This window comes from Scyliorhinus canicula, chromosome 20 (genome assembly GCF_902713615.1).
Source record: "Scyliorhinus canicula chromosome 20, sScyCan1.1, whole genome shotgun sequence".
Classification (NCBI taxonomy): Eukaryota; Metazoa; Chordata; class Chondrichthyes; order Carcharhiniformes; family Scyliorhinidae; genus Scyliorhinus; species Scyliorhinus canicula.
In genome coordinates, this window is record NC_052165.1 from 58783675 (window position 1) to 58802244 (window position 18570).

The following is an 18570-nucleotide window of genomic DNA, read 5'->3' on the forward strand; positions in this document are numbered from 1 at the left end:
CAGACTGTACAGTATCCCCTCTCCAGACTGTACAGTATCCCCTCTCCAGACTGTACAGTCTCCCCCTTTCCAGACTGTACAGTATCCCCTCTCCACACTGTACAGTATCCCCTTTCCAGACTGTAAAGTAGCCCTTCTCCAGACTGTACAGTATCCCCCTCTCCAGACTGTACAGTCTCCCCCTTTCCAGACTGTACAGTATCCCCTCTCCACACTGTACAGTATCCCCTCTCCAGACTGTACAGTATCCCCTCTCCAGACTGTACAGTATCCCCCTCTCCAGACTGGACAGTATCCCCTCTCCAGACTGAACAGTATCCCCCTCTCCAGACTGTACAGTATTCCCTCTCCAGACTGTACAGTATTCCCTCTCCAGACTACAGTCTCCCCTCTCCAGACTGTAGTCTCTCCCTCTCCATACTGTACAGTATCCCCTCTCCAGACTGTACAGTATCCCCTCACCAGACTGTACAGTCTCCCCTATCCAGACTGTACAGTCTCCCCCTCTCCAGACTGTACAGTCTCCCCCTCTCCAGACTGTACAGTATCCCCCTCTCCAGACTACAGTCTCCCCTCTCCAGTCTGCACAGTATCCCCTCTCCAGACTGTACAGTATCCCCTCACCAGACTGTACAGTCTCCCCTATCCAGACTGTACAGTCTCCCCCTCTCCAGACTGTACAGTCTCCCCCTCGCCAGACTACAGTATCCCCTCTCCAGACTGTACAGTATCCCCTTTCCAGACTGTATAGTACCGCTTTCCAGACTGTACAGTAGCCCTTCTCCAGACTGTACAGTATCCCCCTCTCCAGACTGTACAGTCTCCCCCTTTCCAGACTGTACAGTATCCCCTCTCCAGATTGTAGTCTCCCCCTCTCCAGACTGTACAGTCTCCCCCTCTCCAGACTGTACAGTATCTCCCTCTCCAGACTGTACAGTATCCCCTCTCCAGACGGTACAGTACCCCCTCTCCAGACTGTACAGTATCCCCTCTCCAGACTGTACAGTCTCTCCCTCTCCAGACTGTCCAGTATCCCCTTTCCAGACTGTACAGTATCCCCTCTCCAGACTGTACAGTATCCCCTCTCCAGACTGTACAGTCTCCCCTTTCCAGACTGTACAGTATTCCCTCTCCAGACTGTAGTCTCTCCCTCTCCAGACTGTACAGTATCCCCTTTCCAGACTGTACAGTATTCCCTCTCCAGACTGTACAGTCTCTCCCTCTCCAGACTGTACAGTATCTCCTCTCCAGGCTGTACAGTCTCTCCCTCTCCAGACTGTACAGTATCCCCTTTCCAGACTGTACAGTCTCTCCCTCTCCAGACTGTACAGTATCCCCTCTCCAGACTGGACAGTCTCTCCCTCTCCAGACTGTACAGTATCTCCTCTCCAGGCTGTACAGTCTCTCCCTCTCCAGACTGTACAGTATCTCCTCTCCAGGCTGTACAGTCTCTCCCTCTCCAGACTGTACAGTATCCCCTTTCCAGACTGTACAGTCTCTCCCTCTCCAGGCTGTACAGTCTCTCCCTCTCCAGACTGTACAGTATTCCCTTTCCATACTGTACAGTATCCCCTCTCCAGACTGTACAGTCTCCCCCTTTCCAGACTGTACAGTATTCCCTCTCCAGACTGTACAGTATCTCCCTCTCCAGACTGTACAGTATCTCCTCTCCAGGCTGTACAGTCTCTCCCTCTCCAGACTGTACAGTATCCCCTTTCCAGACTGTACAGTCTCTCCCTCTCCAGGCTGTACAGTCTCTCCCTCTCCAGACTGTACAGTATTCCCTTTCCATACTGTACAGTATCCCCTCTCCAGACTGTACAGTCTCCCCCTTTCCAGACTGTACAGTATCCCCTCTCCAGACTGTACAGTATCACCCTTTCCAGACTGTACAGTATCCCCTCTCCAGACTGTACAGTATCCCCTTTCCAGACTGTACAGTATCCCCTCTCCAGACTGTACAGTCTCCCCCTTTCCAGACTGTACAGTATCCCCCTCTCCAGACTGTACAGTCTCCCCCTTTCCAGACTGTACAGTATCCCCTCTCCAGACTGTACAGTATCCCCTCTCCAGACTGTACAGTATCCCCCTCTCCAGACTGGACAGTATCCCCTCTCCAGACTGAACAGTATCCCCCTCTCCAGACTGTACAGTATTCCCTCTCCAGACTGTACAGTATTCCCTCTCCAGACTACAGTCTCCCCTCTCCAGACTGTAGTCTCTCCCTCTCCATACTGTACAGTATCCCCTCTCCAGACTGTACAGTATCCCCTCACCAGACTGTACAGTCTCCCCTATCCAGACTGTACAGTCTCCCCCTCTCCAGACTGTACAGTCTCCCCCTCTCCAGACTACAGTCTCCCCTCTCCAGTCTGCACAGTATCCCCTCTCCAGACTGTACAGTATCCCCTCACCAGACTGTACAGTCTCCCCTATCCAGACTGTACAGTCTCCCCCTCTCCAGACTGTACAGTCTCCCCCTCTCCAGACTACAGTCTCCCCTCTCCAGTCTGTACAGTATCCCCTCTCCAGACTGTACGGTATCCCCTTTCCAGACTGTACAGTACCCCCCTCTCCAGACTATACAGTATCCCCTTTCCAGACTGTACAGTCTCCCCTCTCCAGACTATACAGTATCCCCTCTCCAGACTGTACAGTATCCCCCTCTCCAGACTGTACAGTCTCCCCCTTTCCAGACTGTACAGTCTCCCCTTTCCAGACTGTACAGTATCCCCTCTCCAGACTGTACAGTATCCCCTCTCCAGTCTGTAGAGTATCCCCTCTCCAGACTGTACAGTCTCCCCCTTTCCAGACTGTACAGTATCCCCTCTCCAGACTGAACAGTATCCCCTTTCTAGACTGTACAGTATCCCCTCTCCAGACTGTACAGTATCCCCTTTCCTGACTGTACAGTATCCCCTTTCCAGACTGTACAGTATCCCCTTTCCAGACTGTACAGTATCCCCTCTCCAGACTGTACAGTCTCCCCCTCTCCAGACTGAACAGTATCCCCTTTCTAGACTGTACAGTATCCCCTCTCCAGACTGTACAGTATCCCCCTCTCCAGACGGTACAGTATCCCCTTTCCAGACTGTACAGTATCCCCTCTCCAGACTGTACAGTCTCCCCCTCTCCAGACTGAACAGTATCCCCTTTCTAGACTGTACAGTATCCCCTCTCCAGACTGTACAGTCTCCCCCTCTCCAGACTGAACAGTATCCCCTTTCTAGGCTGTACAGTATCCCCCTCTCCAGACTGTACAGTATCCCCCTCTCCAGACGGTACAGTATCCCCTTTCCAGACTGTACAGTATCCCCTCTCCAGACTGTACAGTCTCCCCCTCTCCAGACTGAACAGTATCCCCTTTCTAGACTGTACAGTATCCCCTCTCCAGACTGTACAGTCTCCCCCTCTCCAGACTGAACAGTATCCCCTTTCTAGGCTGTACAGTATCTCCTCTCCAGACTGTACAGTATCCACTTTCCAGACTGTACAGTATCCCCTCTCCAGACTGTACAGTATCCCCTCTCCAGACTGTACAGTATCCCCTCTCCAGACTGTACAGTATCCCCTCTCCAGACTGTACAGTCTCCCCCTCTCCAGACTGTACAGTATCCCCTTTCTAGGCTGTATAGTATCCCCCTCTCCAGACTGTACAGTATCCCCTTTCCTGACTGTACAGTCTCCCCCTCTCCAGACTGTACAGTATCCCCTCTCCAGACTGTACAGTCTCCCCCTCTCCAGACTGTACAGTATCCCCTCTCCAGACTGTACAGTCTCCCCCTCTCCAGACTGTACAGTATCCCCCTCTCCATACTGTACAGTATCCCCCTTTCCAGACTGTACAGTATCCCCCTTTCCAGACTGTACAGTATCCCCTCTCCATACTGTACAGTATCCCCCTTTCCAGACTGTACAGTATCCCCCTTTCCAGACTGTACAGTATCCCCCTTTCCAGACTGTACAGCACACAATACCCACCTTTCTCGAATCTACAGTGTTCCTAGTCAGACTTTTTGGATCTCAGCATCCAATTGCTCCATAAACTGAGCCTCTGATCTTATATCTTCTCCATCCCAAGACTCTCCCCAGCGTCCCAGCCCCGTGTTTCTCGGTGGCTGGAGGCATCGCTCCATTCCTGGAATTCCCATTGAAGCTACCCCACACCACCAGGAACCCCAAGGGGTGGGGTGGAGGGGGGGGGGGGGCACTGTAGACGGAACCAGAAAATCCCACCGCCAGCCAACAGCCAGAAAAATCCAGCCACCGTCTCCCCCCTTTTGTTATTATAGCCCATTATTGGCGGCTGTGCCTTCAGCTACCTGTGTACCATGGTCTTAAATTCCCCACCACAAATCCACCTTTCACCACCCTCCTCCTTTAAGCTAAAATCTGCTTTTTTGACCAAACGTTTGTCTCCCTCCCAATATCTCTTTCTTAGGCTTGGTGTTCATTTTCTCCCTCATATCTCTAAAATGGCTGACTTTCCTGTGTTAATATATAAAATGGCTGACTTTCCTGTGTTAATATATAAAATGGCTGACTTTCCTGTGTTAATATATAAAATGTAAGTTTTTGCTGCATCACAATGTAGCCACAGGCCTGTTTACCTCTTCTTGTCTACCGGCACTCTGACCCCAAGCGGAATACAACTGACCGTCTGTCCAAGCCCACAAACTGAAAAGAAATCATGTGCAATTAAAATGTTCCATCTCTCCCACCTTGCTTCTTCTCTGCATTTTAGTCAGCATAAGGTTAATGTTTACCGTCAGATTCATTGCCGTTTCCCCCATGATTCCTATATTCACCAAATGCTAGGGTTGCCAACAACCCTGGATTATTCTAGAGTCTCCTGGAATTAACCATTCAGCTCCAGTTCGCTCCTGTCAGCAATCCGGGACTAAAATCATTGGGGCAGCCATTTTAACCAGTTTTGCCTTGGCCAGATTCGCAACAAACAGCAGAGTTGCAATGCATACAGGGTGCATCATAGTCATGGTCCCCTTGCAGTCAATCTGAACTATGGAATGGATAGAAGGGTTTCTGAATGGGGTTTCTGAAGCACAGAGGTTTGGGGTATTGTAGCTGCCATTATGGAGTAATTGGTATATTAGTTGATATCCATGCATACAAGAATATAGGGGGCAGGACGACATGAAGATGAAATCCCAGGATACTAAAGTGGGCACGTTGAATGTCAACCATGAAGAACAGTTCGACAACAGAATTGATCGATCACTAGGCAACCATGCAAGAAGTAGCTAAATGTTGCAGCCCATGACTTAATTTGGGTGGGCATTACCATGCGGGTAAGAGGCTGAATTACAAAGGCAAAGAAGTTGGATTGGAAAGTCAGAAGTCAGCAATTTAAGCCCACATAATCCACATATTAAAAGACAGCAGCTTTGGAATACAGCATGCATAGAAGGAAAAACTACCCATGAATTGTTTGCCTCAAAAGTTTTGGATAAAACACAAAACATGGGATGCTGCAATTTTTGATTTAAAGGCATTTTATTTTTTAAACAGTTCTTGCTGGCCTCTAGTTTGAACTAGTCCCACGAGTTCTACAATTCCATTTGCATTCCAATGGACAAAGCCTGAGCATCCAGCTACCGACAACAACAGATTGCGACTCCCCAGCAGTTTAAGTGGGGAAACATGAGTAACGATTTGGTCATTGCTGTGCTCTCTACACACAAGGCTGATTCTGAATGTCATTCACCTAATGGCGCTGCCATTGTCACTGCCCCACCTGACAGGGCTATATTAACATTAACATTCAGAAAACACCGCTTAACTGAGCGTGCTCATGTCAGTTTGCAGGATTGAAGGAGCTGGAAGCGAAGTATGGGCTGGAGCAGGGGGGAATGTTCAGATACATGCAGGTTCGAGATTTTGCCAGAAAGGAGATACAGAGCTTCCCGGTGGAGCCGGCCTCTACATTACTGGAGGAGGTGCTGACGACGTGGGGACTGGAGAAGGGGGTAGTGTCGGTGGTTTACGGAGCTATTTTGGAAGAGGATGGCACCACTAGAAGGGATCAAAGCAAAGTGGGAGGACGAGTTGGGAGAGGATATGGAGGGAGGGGTTCTGGTGTGAGGTGCTCTGGAGAGTGAATGCCTCCACCTCGTGCGCGAGGTTGGGGCTGATACAGCTGAAAGTGGTGTACAGGGCACACCTCACGAGGGCGAGGATGAACCGATTCTTTGAAGGAGTAGAAGATGTGCGTGAACGTTGGGGGAGGGGGGGGGGGGGGGGCGGCTAATCGCGTTCATATGTTTTGGTCCTGTCCAAAGTTAGAGGATTACTGGAAGGAGGTTTTTAGGGTAATTTCTAAAGTGATGTACGTGAAACTGGACCCGGGTCCCCGGGAGGCCATATTCGGGGTGTCGGACCAGCCGGGGTTGGAAACGGGCGCGGTGGCAGATGTCGTAGCCTTCGCCTCATTGATCGCCCGAAGGCGGATCCTGATGGGATGGAGAGCAACCTCTCCACCCTGTACCCTGGCATGGCGGGGGGACCTGTTGGAATTCTTGACTCTTGAGAAGGTTAGAACTGAGGGGAAGGATGGAGGGGCTCTACAATTCATGGGCATTATTCATCATGCACTTTCAAGAACTGGATAACATCGAACATTAGTTGGTGGGGGGGGGGGGGTGGGTGGGGTTGGGAGGGTTGGGGGGATGGGGACTGTGTGACTATGGGTGATTTCTGATTCCGTTTTGTCATTTGTTTATGTGAACATGTGGGCTAATATTTTGGGTTTGGTGGGAGGATGGGATCGTTGTTATTGATATGGGCATTGACATATTTGTTACTGATTATTGTTTATTGTTGGTGGGTGTAAATATGGGAGAAAATGATAAAAGGAGAATAAAGAAATATTTTTTTTAAACTGAGCATGCTCATTGTTTATGGGCTGCCGCCCATTTATGCAAGAAATAAGATTCAGCAGCACAGTCAAGGTAAATGGGATTAGGTAGGTGGGTCAGGTGTTTTTCACTCATCGGTGCAGACTCGATGGGCCGAAGGGCCTCTTCTGCACTGAGTGATTCGGCGGTTCTGTGATGTGCAGTGTCCTGGATGGAGTTTCTATCTCTCCAGCATTGGACTGAAGGCTCCAGGAATTGCAGACCAATCCCCAGGACTCTGCTGACCGCAACTCTGCAGAACATCTTTGGGACACTGAAGAAGTCTTTTTGTCATTTTGTTTGAATTTTTCTCTTTACCGGATATATAAATATAGAAAATGGTGGTTGGGGGGGGGGGGGGGGGGGGGGGGGGGCAATGGCTTTTTGGCTGACGGGCAATAATTAATCATCCAATTGAGTCAACTTCCTGACTGGAACAGAAAGGCAGTTTGTCACAAGGATGGATACATGTTGGCCAACGAATGACTGGAACAGGTCATGTGATGGAACATCCCGGAATACATTTGATCACAGTTGGCAACCGTAAACCTGGAGAAGGAGAGGAGGGGAAAGCTGTGTCTCTGTTAAGATAGAATTCTAGGCTAAACTATTTGAATTACTTTTTAAAAGTGATTTTGAGTTAGGCCTAAGATATCGGAGTGGGAGCTATCAGCCCCAAACAAAAAGATTACAGATTTTTTGCGTAAAACAAAAGTAATGTCCATCTCGCACCATCCATTGTGCTAACTGTGCAAAATGTCTTTTCATCCAGCAGAATAAGGGTTATATTAATAATTCTATAGAAGGAAAACGTAAATGAGCTCTATTAAATATTCCCTCAGTGCTTGTTCTACTGCTTTAAGGCTGAAACACATGCACACACCTTGAAGCAAATATTGCTTGTGTATGGCCTGTGTGTTCCTATTCTTATCCGCCTCGTGGTCATGCACTCACGCAGTTCAGAGGGAATAATGGTCCTATTTATGAAACCTAACCTTGCTCTGACTCAGCCTTTCATGTATTAATCTGAATTATTTAATATTGGAGTGCTCTATGATCACCCAACCTGCCTTCACAAACACAGGCACTCCTATTAACCACCATAAGGTTTACAAGGCACATTTCTGCAGAGGCATTACCTGATTGCAATTTCTTTTCTCAGGTGAATTTCCTCTCATTTTGCTGTTGTATAAAGCTTCATAGTGACTCATTCTTATTTTCATAGAACTTCATTCTGCCCCAAAGAAATTGCTGACATTCTAAATGTAACTCCGAAATCTGGGTATCTGGAATATGTGATAGTTGTCACTACCCAGCATGGAACCCTCCGCACTCTCCTGCATGGTGAAGATTCATGTGCTCAGGCCCCCAGTTGTGGAAAGTTGTGTTTTCTTTCAACAGATTTCTCTCGTTGGTGCAATGTGGGTTCGTAAAAGTAAATGTCACCACAGTTCCGGAGGCTGCTCTCCCCATTGACAGCTGACTGGGGGTGGTTTAATCTGAAGGATACCACACTTCAGGCAAGTCCAGTTAGCTCAGTTGGCTGGACAGCTGGTTTGTGATGCGGAGCGACGCCAACAGCAGGGGTTCAACTCCCGTACCGGCTGAGGTTACCCATGAAGATGCCGCCTTCTCAACGTTGCCTCTCGCCCTCAGGTTAAATCACCATCAGTCAGCTTTCAAAGGAACTGGAGTTACCTTTGTCACAAGTAACCTTCTTTTGGCTCCTGAATATCTTTTATTTAAAAAGAACATTTAAACATGTATTGATGCAATATTGTGGGCTGGATATTTCGGCCGCGCCCGCCACACGATTGCCACAGACGGGACGGGGACCGTGTAAAGGTGCATTGACCTGGGGTAGGAATTTCTGGTCGCCAGGATGGTGCAGCCAAAAAATCCCACCCAGTCACTCTGATATATAAGATATGCAGTGATAACTTACTGGACTTCTGGCTGCCACCATTGGAACAGACTAACACTGAATGATTATCAAAAGGATGGGTGTGGGACTGGGCAAAGATTCTCCCTGTTTGCTCAGTGTCAGGCCCTCTCTACATGTTAATCATTAAGGGAAAGATTAGAACTCCCTCAATCTTGACCCCAAAAGTTACTGTTTAGCCACCGCATGATCTCACATAATAGAAGAATTGAAAGTTTACATACTTAATGAATGAGGTCAGTCTTAATCCTTTCCACTTTCCAGTCTGCAGAATGGCAGACTCAATCCCGTATTGCCAAATAATTAGTTTAAGGTTGAAGTTATGCATTGCAATGATACTAAGTGGATAAGCCAATTTATAAAAATCTGTACTTTCTTTCGCAATGTTTGCTAAAGTTCAGATTATATTTATATTCAAACCCTTATATCCTGTTCAATACACAAAAAAACGTGCTGTGAATAGAGCTTGCACTCGTTTATAAAGTTGTACCCACAGTCGAGTAGTTCACAGATTTGATATCAACTGGGGTCCATGCAATGTCTTTGCAAACCTTGGCTACCTTTGGCCTGCTAACTTCCCAATAAGTAACAACTTACATAGTAAACAGGCGAAAAGGTCTTTTGAAATAGTACAAATAACCCGTGAATAATGCTTGACTACCCAATGCAAAGAAATTCCGCCAAAAACTCACAAGAGAAGCCAAAATGCAGCTGATTTTAATTCTGATCATTAACAGTGTGCTTGGAATCCGACCTAGCTCGGGTCGTTGGCAGCACCTATTGAATCCTTCGTCACCCGCAAATACCTGATTTTGCTTGAGGGTCGAGACGAGCTTTTGCAGAGTGATGTTCTCCTCTTCCAGCTCAGTGTAATCCTGCAGCAGCCGTGTCTCTCGAAACTTATACTCTCGAATCTCATCTTTCATCCGTATTCTTTGCAGCTCCAACATTTCGTTATTCTTTGAAGAAAAGAAAAAGCGCAAAGTGAGATGCTTCAATCAGTTTAAATGCCACTGCCTTCCTGAAGGAATGCATTCCATGAATCTCCTATCTGCTTTGGACAGATGAGAAAATTGGAAGAATCGGGCACCATTTTTGTCACAATAGTATGTTACAAAAGGAGAAAATAGCACAATTTAATCAGGCTTACAGTATTGTCGAATACCTTAATTTATAAATATGGATAAGGTTTGTAAAACACTTGCTTAAAAATAGCACCATTTGTTCACGGCGCTGAGGTCTCAGTTTGATCCCGGCTCTGAGTCACAGTCCGTGTGGAGTTTGCACTGTGGTGAATGTATTACGGCAACCATTCACCACTGTGTTACATTGCATTACTTTGCACTATGTTGATGCCCTTGTGGGCTCCACCTATGGACCACTGTATTACATTACATTGCATTGTATCATGTTGGTGCCCTTATGGGCTCCGCCCCCTCGGGGGAGGTATATAGATCTGCTGCCCTGCAGGCGGCTCTCAGTGCAGAGCAGTCGCAGGCAGGCACAGTTCTAGCTGATTAAAACCGCTGTTCACTTCAAATCTCCATCTCGTGTGAATTGATGGTTGCATCAATTTAATCAGCTACAACATCGTGATGGAAGCAGCCCTCAAACCTGATCGACTGGAACTCGACCCACAGGCCGCTGAAACCAAAGGGATTTTTTCGGACTGGCTTCACTGTTTTGAGGCCTACACCGCCGCCTCCTCCTCACCGACAAACAGAAACTGAGCCTCCTCTAGGCCCGGGTGAGCCACAGAATCTCCGTGCGGGTCGAGGAAACGACCACGTACGCAGATGTGGTCGCGATCCTGAAAAGGCAATATGTGAGGCCGGTGAACGAAGTGTCCGCGCGGCATCTCCTCACCACTCGCCGCCAACGTCCCGGGGAATCGCTGGAGGAATACCTACGCGACCTCAAAGTCGTTGCGCGAAGCTGCAACTACAAGGCCGTCACGGTCTCACAACACATGGAACTCGCCATCCGGGACGCCTATGTGGCTGGAATCCAGTCCAACTACGTCAGACAGCGCCTGCTCGAAAAGGGCGCCCTCGACCTAGAAGAGACGGTAAAACTATCCACCTGCCTGGAAGAAGCTTTTCAAAGCCGCAACGCTTTCCCCTCTGACCACGCGACCCCCTCGTGGACACCCGACCAGAGGGTGCTCCAGGCCTGTGCCGCGCGGCTGCCCGTCCAACCCGGGGGGGCTGCCCTGCTATTTCTGCGGCCAGCACCAGCACCCCAGGCAGCGTGGTCCGGCTCGGAACGCGACCTGTAGCGACTGCGGCAAGAAAGGACATTTTACCAAAGTTTGCCTGGCCAGATCCAAAACCTCTAAATCGCAGGCCCGATTTTCAGACTCACAGGCCCGCAGACCCCGCAGCGTGGCTGCGTGCCTACCGGCAGCGCCCCCTCCGGACGCGTCACCTGCCTCGTGCTGTCCGTGGGGGCAGCCATCTTTGACTCTACCTAACACGTGCAACTCACGGGGGCTGCCATCTTGGCCACCATCTCCCACACGGCCCGCCATGTGCAACTCATGGTGGCCGCCACCTTCATCGTCGCCCGACACGTGCGACCGACGAGGGCAGCTATCTTGGAACCACCCCACCACCTCCGACCACGCCGGCTACCCGCAACTCGACGCGGTCACACTCGACCAGTCACGCCCCAAGCACTTCAGGACCTCGATGATGACTGTCCAGGTTAATGGGCAAGAAACGCCCTGCCTGTTTGACTCCGGGAGCACGGAGAGCTTCGTACATCCAGATACTGTTCTCTCCAAAATTCCCCCGCCTTCCAAACAGATATTGCCAAAGCCACAATGCGCACGGTGGACGAGTCCATCCCTTCCAGGTGGAGAGCCACGCATCAGAGGTCACCCTCGCTGCTACCCTTAATCAGGCAGGCAGGCCTGTAACCTTTTTCTCCCGTACCCTCAACGCCCCTGAGATTCAACACTCCTCAGTCAAAAAAGAAGCTCAAGCCATTGTGGACACTGTGTAGCATTGGAGGCACTACCTCGCTGGTAGGAGGTTCACCCTCGTCACCGACCAACGGTCAGTAGCCTTCATGTTCAACAATACACAGCGGGGCAAGATCAAGAATGATAAAATCTTGAGCTGGAGGATCAAACTCTCCACCTTTAATTACGATATCGTGTATCGTGCTGGGAAGCTCAATGAGCCCCCAGGGACATGCACCAGTGTGCAAGGTGACCGACTCCGGGCCATCCACAACGACCTCTGTCACCCGGGGGCACCTGGCTTCTCATCAAGGCCCGCAACCTGCCCCACTCCACCGAGGAGGTCAGGGCCATGACCAGGGACTGCCACATCTGCCGGAGTGTAAGCCGCACTTCTATCGACCAGATAAGGCCCACCTGATGAAAGCATCCCGGCCCTTCGAGCGCCTCAGCATCGATTTCAAAGGGCCCCTCCCCTCCACTGACCGCAACGCATATTTTCTCAACGTCGTTGACGAGTACTGCCGCTTCCCCTTTGCATCCCTTGCCCCAACATGACCGCGGCCACTGTCATTAAGGCCCTGCATAGTATCTTCACCTTGTTCGGTTTCTCCACTTATGTCCACAGTGACCGGGACTCCTCGTTTATGAGCGACAAACTGCGTCAGTACCTGCTCGGTAAGGGCATCGCCTCGAGCAGGACTACCAGTTACAAACCCCGGGGAAACAGTCAGGTGGAGAGGGAGAACGCGGCGGTCTGGAAGACCATCCTCCTGGCCCTGCAGTCTAGGAGTCTCCCAGTTTCCCGCTGGCAGGGGGTCCTCCCCGACGCACTCCACTCCATTAGGTCAGTTCTTTGCACGGCCACAAACGAGACCCCTCATGACTACCTATTTGTTTTCCCTAGGAAATCCACCTCTGGGGTCTCGCTTCCGTCCTGACTGATGACACCGGGGCCTGTACTCCTCCGAAAACACGTGAGGAGCCATAAGTCTGACCCCCTGGTCGAGAGGATTCAGCTCCTTCACGCCAACCCTCAGTATGCCTATGTGGCGCACCACGACGGCCAACAAGATACAGTCTCCCTCCGGGACCTGGCACCCGCAGGTTCCCCTACGACCATCACCTACCCCCCCCCCCCACCCTACACCGAACAGCGCCCCTGCCCCTGCATGGCCTACACCCCCCCCCCCCCCCCCCCCCGACACCCCCTCCCCCCATTGTCGACCTACAGGGATGAAGCTCCAGAAGACACGCTCCAGAGTCAACACCCTTGCCCGCAGCGACGAGTTCAACACCTGTGCCTGCAGCGACGATTTCAACACCCGTGACAGCAGCGAAACCAGAGCGCAGGCGATTGCAGCGCACGATCAAGGCGCCGGACAGACTCAACCTGTGAGCCACTTCACCACCGCTGGACTTCAATTTTTTAACAGGGGGTGAATGTGGTGAATGTATTACGGCAACCATTCACCACTGTATTACATTGCATTACTTTGCACTATGTTGATGCCCTTGTGGGCTCCACCTATGGACCACTGCATTACATTACATTGCAGTGTATCATGTTGGTGCCTTTGTGGGCTCCGCCCCCTCGGGGGAGGTATATAGATCTGCAGCCCTGCAGGCGGCTCTCAGTACAGAGCAGTCGCAGGCAGGCACAGTTCTAGCTGATTAAAACCACCGCTCACTTCAACTCTCCGTCTCGTGTGAATTGATGGTCGCATCATGCACATTCTCCCCGTGTTTGCGTGGGTTTCACCCCCACAACCCAAAGATGTGCAGGCTAGGTGATTGGCCACGCAAAACTGCCCCTTAATTGGAAAAAATTAATTGGGTACTCTAAATTTTAATTTTTTTTAAATAGCACCATTTGAAAGAAGCGACTGGCATTTCATTTTTGACAAACTGATACAATTGACCTGAATTTATAAATTAGGTTCAAAATTCAGGGTGCGATCTAACCGAATTGCAACAGAGTCCCACGTTGAACACGTTTAGCCGGGTGTTTACTGGCGCTCGAAGCGCCGAGAAAGACCACGTGATTGGACGGGAACTTGTTGCAACCTGGGGCCTCAGCGGGAAGTGCCCCGCCGAGACTGCACTTAGTCCATTTCCTGCACTCAGGAGCTCTGCTCACCAGAACTCCTCAGTACAGGAGAAGTTTGGGATGCTCCAATCTCTCGGCCACTTCCCTGATGCGACCCTCAGACAGCGCAAAACCCCAACACACCTAACAGGGGGTCCTTGCCCCCTCCTCCCCCCATCCCACATCCCACCTCACACGGGCAGGGCATCAACAGCGTGGGCAAAATGCCAGCCTGGCAACCTGGGTGTCCAGGTGTCACTGACAGTCTGCCAAGGAGACCGCCATGGTGCCAGGCTGGCAATGCCAGGGATCCTGGGGTACTCTGTTCTTATGGGTGGGGTGTCGGAGGGGGTGGGGGGGAGTGGGGCTTGATGAGGCCTTGCAAAGGGACAGAGATAAATAAGGTGAGTGGGTAGAAATTTGGTAAATGGTGTATAATATGGGAAAACGTGACATTATCCACTCTGGCAGGAAGAATGGAATAGCAGCATATTATCAAAATGGGGGGAGATTGCAGAACTCTCCAATAGAAGGATCTGGGTGTCCTGATACAGTATCACAAAAGGTTAGTATGCAGACACAGTAAATGATTAGCAGCACGGTAGCATTGTGGTTAGCACAGTTGCTTCACAGATCCCAGGTTCGATTCCCGGCTTGGGCCACTGTGTGTGCGGAGTCTGCACAGTCTCCCAGTGTCTGCGTGGGTTTCCTCCGGGTGCTCCGGTTTCCTCCCACAGTCCAAAGATGTGCAGGTTAGGTGGATTGGCTACATGGTAAATTGCCCTTAGTGTCCATAAAGGTTAGGTGGGGTTCTCTTTCCAAGGGCCAGTGCAGACTTGATGGGCCGAATGGCCTCCTTCTGCACTGTAAATTCTATGATTCTATGATTAGGAAGACAAATGTAATGCTATTGTTTATCGCAAGGGGAATGCAATATAAAATTGGGATGTTTTGCTATAGTTGTATAGGGTATTGGTGAAACCACATTTGAATACCTGCTCTCCTTATTTAAGAAAGAATAAAAATTCATTAGAGGCACTTCAGAGAAGGTTAACTCAATCGCCACCTGGACGGGGGGGGGGGGGGGGGGACACGACGTTGTCTTATGAAGGAAGGTTGGACAAGTGGAGCCTGTATCTGTTGGCCTTGAGAAGAATGAGAGGTCTTTAATAATAATCTTATTATAATCTTTATTGTCACAAGTAGGCTTACATTAACACTGCAATGACGTTACTGTGAAAATTCCCTAGTCGCCACATTTCAGCGCCTGTTCGGGTACACAGAGGAAGGATTCGGAATGTTCAATTCACCTAACAGCACATCTTTTGGGACTTGTGGGAGGAAACCGGAGAACCGGGAGGAAACACATGCAGACATGGGGAGAACATGCAGCATCCGCACAGTGACCCAAGCCAGGAATCAAACCTGGGGCCCTGGCGCTGTGTTCCTGCTGTAGCCACCTAAGATGGACACTGGGCTACAAAATGGAGAACTGCTAAGGCTGCAGGGAAAAACAGTCTTAGCCAGGACAAGCAGTTTGCAGAAGACTAATTAGCATTCTGCACGTACAGAAACCAGTTTGTGGCCAGGTGCAGAGTTTCAGCCAAAGGTGTAAATGGCAACAAGATCTACATAGTAATGAGGTGATCCAGATCCAGACCCCGCACAATAGAAACATTTAAGTATGAATGGATACTTTTGAGTAGACGCCCAGACAGAACGGCACCACAGTATCCAACACAAAGAACCATAGGGATAGCCCACCCATCGAGGGACGACCCTCAGATTGGGGGGTTTGGAAGATATCGATTGGGAAAGGCCCAATCGATACATGGCAGGTAAAAGGCTCGCCCCGAAGGGGCACGGACTTCTAGGGACTATAAAAGTAGACCCCGCACATGGTTCGGTCTGTTTGGCTCCGGCTCTCTGTTTTTTCGCTCCGGCTCCGCTTTGCTGATACATCGCATCCTGACTCCAGTTCCATCACCAGCCATTGAGCCATCAGCCATCGAACTGTAAGTGCCAATACAACGATCGCTACGTGATCCAGACCTTGCTAGATCCTGACAACTTTAAGTACCTGAGAGTTGCAGACCAAGAACGGGACGAAGGCCTTGTCCCCTGACCTTGCCTGTTCCTGTCTAGATAAGTATTTTAGTTGTTTAGTATTAGAAGTAAGTTAGTCTCTTTAGCGTATGCATGTGTATTTATTATATTTGTCATAATAAATATCAATCGTTTGGACTTACTAATCGGTGTACAGATTTATTACTTTGAACCTGACCTTGATATACTTGTGAGGTGTCTAAATACGGCACCTGGCGACTCCTGAGCATAATTACAGACACAGAGCCATAGTAGTGTTAAGCACACGGCCTTTAAACGGAGGTGTGTTAATACACTCCAGTAAAACGAGCAACACTGCGAGGAAGATGGATAAATACGGCAAATTTCAGGAACCTTGGATAACAAGAGATATTGCAGGCCTCGTCAAAAAGAAAAAGGAGGCATTTGTCAGGGCAAGAAGGCTGGGAACAGACAAAGCCTGTGTGAAATACAAGGAAAGTAGGAAGGAACTTAAGCAAGGAGTCAGGAGGGCTAGAAGGGGTCACGAAAAGTCATTGGCAAATAGGGTTAAGGTAAATCTCAAGGCTTTTTACACGTACGTAAAAAGCAAGAGGGTAGCCAGGGAAAGGGTTGGCCCACTGAAGGATAGGCAAGGGAATCTACATGTGGAGCCAGAGGAAATGGGCGAGGTACTGAATGAATACTTTGCATCAGTATTCACCAAAGAGAAGGAATTGGTGGATGTTGAGTCTGGAGAAGGGTGTGTAGATAGCCTGGGACATATTGAGATCCAAAAAGATGAGGTATTGTGCGTCTTGAAAAAATATTAAGGTAGATAAGTCCCCAGGGTTTGATGGGATCTATACCAGAATACTGAAGGAGGCTGGAGAGGAAATTGCTGAGGCCTTGACGGAAATCTTTGGATCCTCACTGTCTTCAGGTGATGTCCCGGAAGACTGGAGAATAGCCAATGTTGTTCCTTTGTTTAAGAAGGGTTGCAAGGATAATCCAGGGAACTACAGGCCGGTGAGCCTTACGTTAGTGGTAGGGAAATTACTGGAGAGAATTCTTCGAGACAGGATCTACTCCCATTTGGAAGCAAATGGACGTATTAGTGAGAGGCAGCATGGGTTTTGTGAAGGGGAGGTCGTGTCTCACTAACTTGATAGAGTTTTTCGAAGAGGTCACAAAGATGATTGATGCAGGTAGGGCAGTGGATGTTGTCTATATGGACTTCAGTAAGGCCTTTGACAAGGTCCCTCATGGTAGACATGGTAGGGTGAGAATAGAGGGATATGGACCCCCGGAAGGGAAGGGGGTTTTAGTTCAGACAGTCAGCATGGTCGTTGCAGATTTGGAGGACCAAAGGGTCTATTCCTATGCTGTAATTGTCTTTGTTCATTGACTGAAGGACAGCTCTGCACACCAAGCTGGGCATTTTTGCTGTGGAGCACAGTCTTTGTCCCTCTCTGCAGCTGGGGTACATCATTTTCCCACTGATTGCTCCTGCTGCATGGCGGCTACACGTCTGCACTGTTGCCTTTATCTGACTTCAGACTGAGATCCACGTAGCCCCTGGATTGCCTATCATCTGTGACTCCTTTCCATTTCACGCAGGAATGGCTGCACTCTCTGACTCCAGTCTGCCAGCCCCTGAACTTAAACAGGAGCCTTGACACTGTTCCAGTTACCTTGATACAGTTCCAGTTGCGAAAGAGGATTATGGACAACAGTAACCTTCACAAAGCACTGCAGGCCTGGTCTGTTTAGTGTTGCCGAACTGCCCCTAATGTGCCACATTAACATGGCACCCACCCCATAATCTGCAGTCTGAGTTCACCCCCATCCAGTGATACCATTTCATTTATATTGTCTCTTCTCATTCATCCCACAAAGATGTATTAGTTCTCAGCAATAAACTTCATCTGCCGTATGTCTGCCCATTTCAACAGTTTCTCTATAACCTCCTGAAGTCGGTTACTCGTCTCCTCATTGTTTGCCACATTTCCAAGTTTGTTGACAGCTGCAATTCTGCCCTGGATACCCAAGTCTTGGGACTTTATCCTCACCCTGGCCCTGATAGTGGAAGGCAATGGCAAACCACACTGACTAGCACTGCCAAGATAAGTAGTTCAGGCTGAAGCATCAGCAGACGATGAACCAGGACGTGCCTTTAGGCGGTGCACCCAATGAATGAATGGATATTCAAGTCTATGTCAGTAATGTCGGAACAAGCAGTAGTCCTAATAATAATCCATGGGGGATCACCACTGCTCTTCAGCTGTTCACCAATACTCTCTGCTTTCTGACTCTTAGCCAATTTTGTATCCACTCTGCCACTGTCACTTTAATCCATGGCCTTTAATTTTGTTGATGTGGAGATGCTGGTGTTGGACTGGGTTGAGCGCAGTAAGAAGTCTGACAGCACCAGGTTAAAGTTTAATTTTCTTAACATGTCTATTGTGTCACTTTGTCAAATACCTCTTCAAACCATTTACGTATTATTATCCTCACTACCATCAACATCTCTGGCCATCCGCTGTGGAGAAAGATCCGCTCAATGTATCGGATGGAAGGTTCTGGCAACCTGATG

The 18570-nt window shown here is 49.4% G+C and overlaps 1 protein-coding gene across 6 annotated transcripts in view; it reads right to left on the reverse strand.

The window, feature by feature from the left end:
• The window catches only part of bicd1a (bicaudal D homolog 1a), a 284259-nt gene that overhangs the window by 90942 nt on the left and 174747 nt on the right, over nt 1-18570 (reverse strand). For all 6 annotated transcript variants that reach the window (XM_038780014.1, XM_038780008.1, XM_038780010.1 and 3 more), the window contains one exon: nt 9663-9815. In XM_038780014.1, the coding sequence (XP_038635942.1) occupies nt 9663-9815 (153 nt within the window). The remainder of the gene's footprint in view (nt 1-9662; nt 9816-18570) is intronic.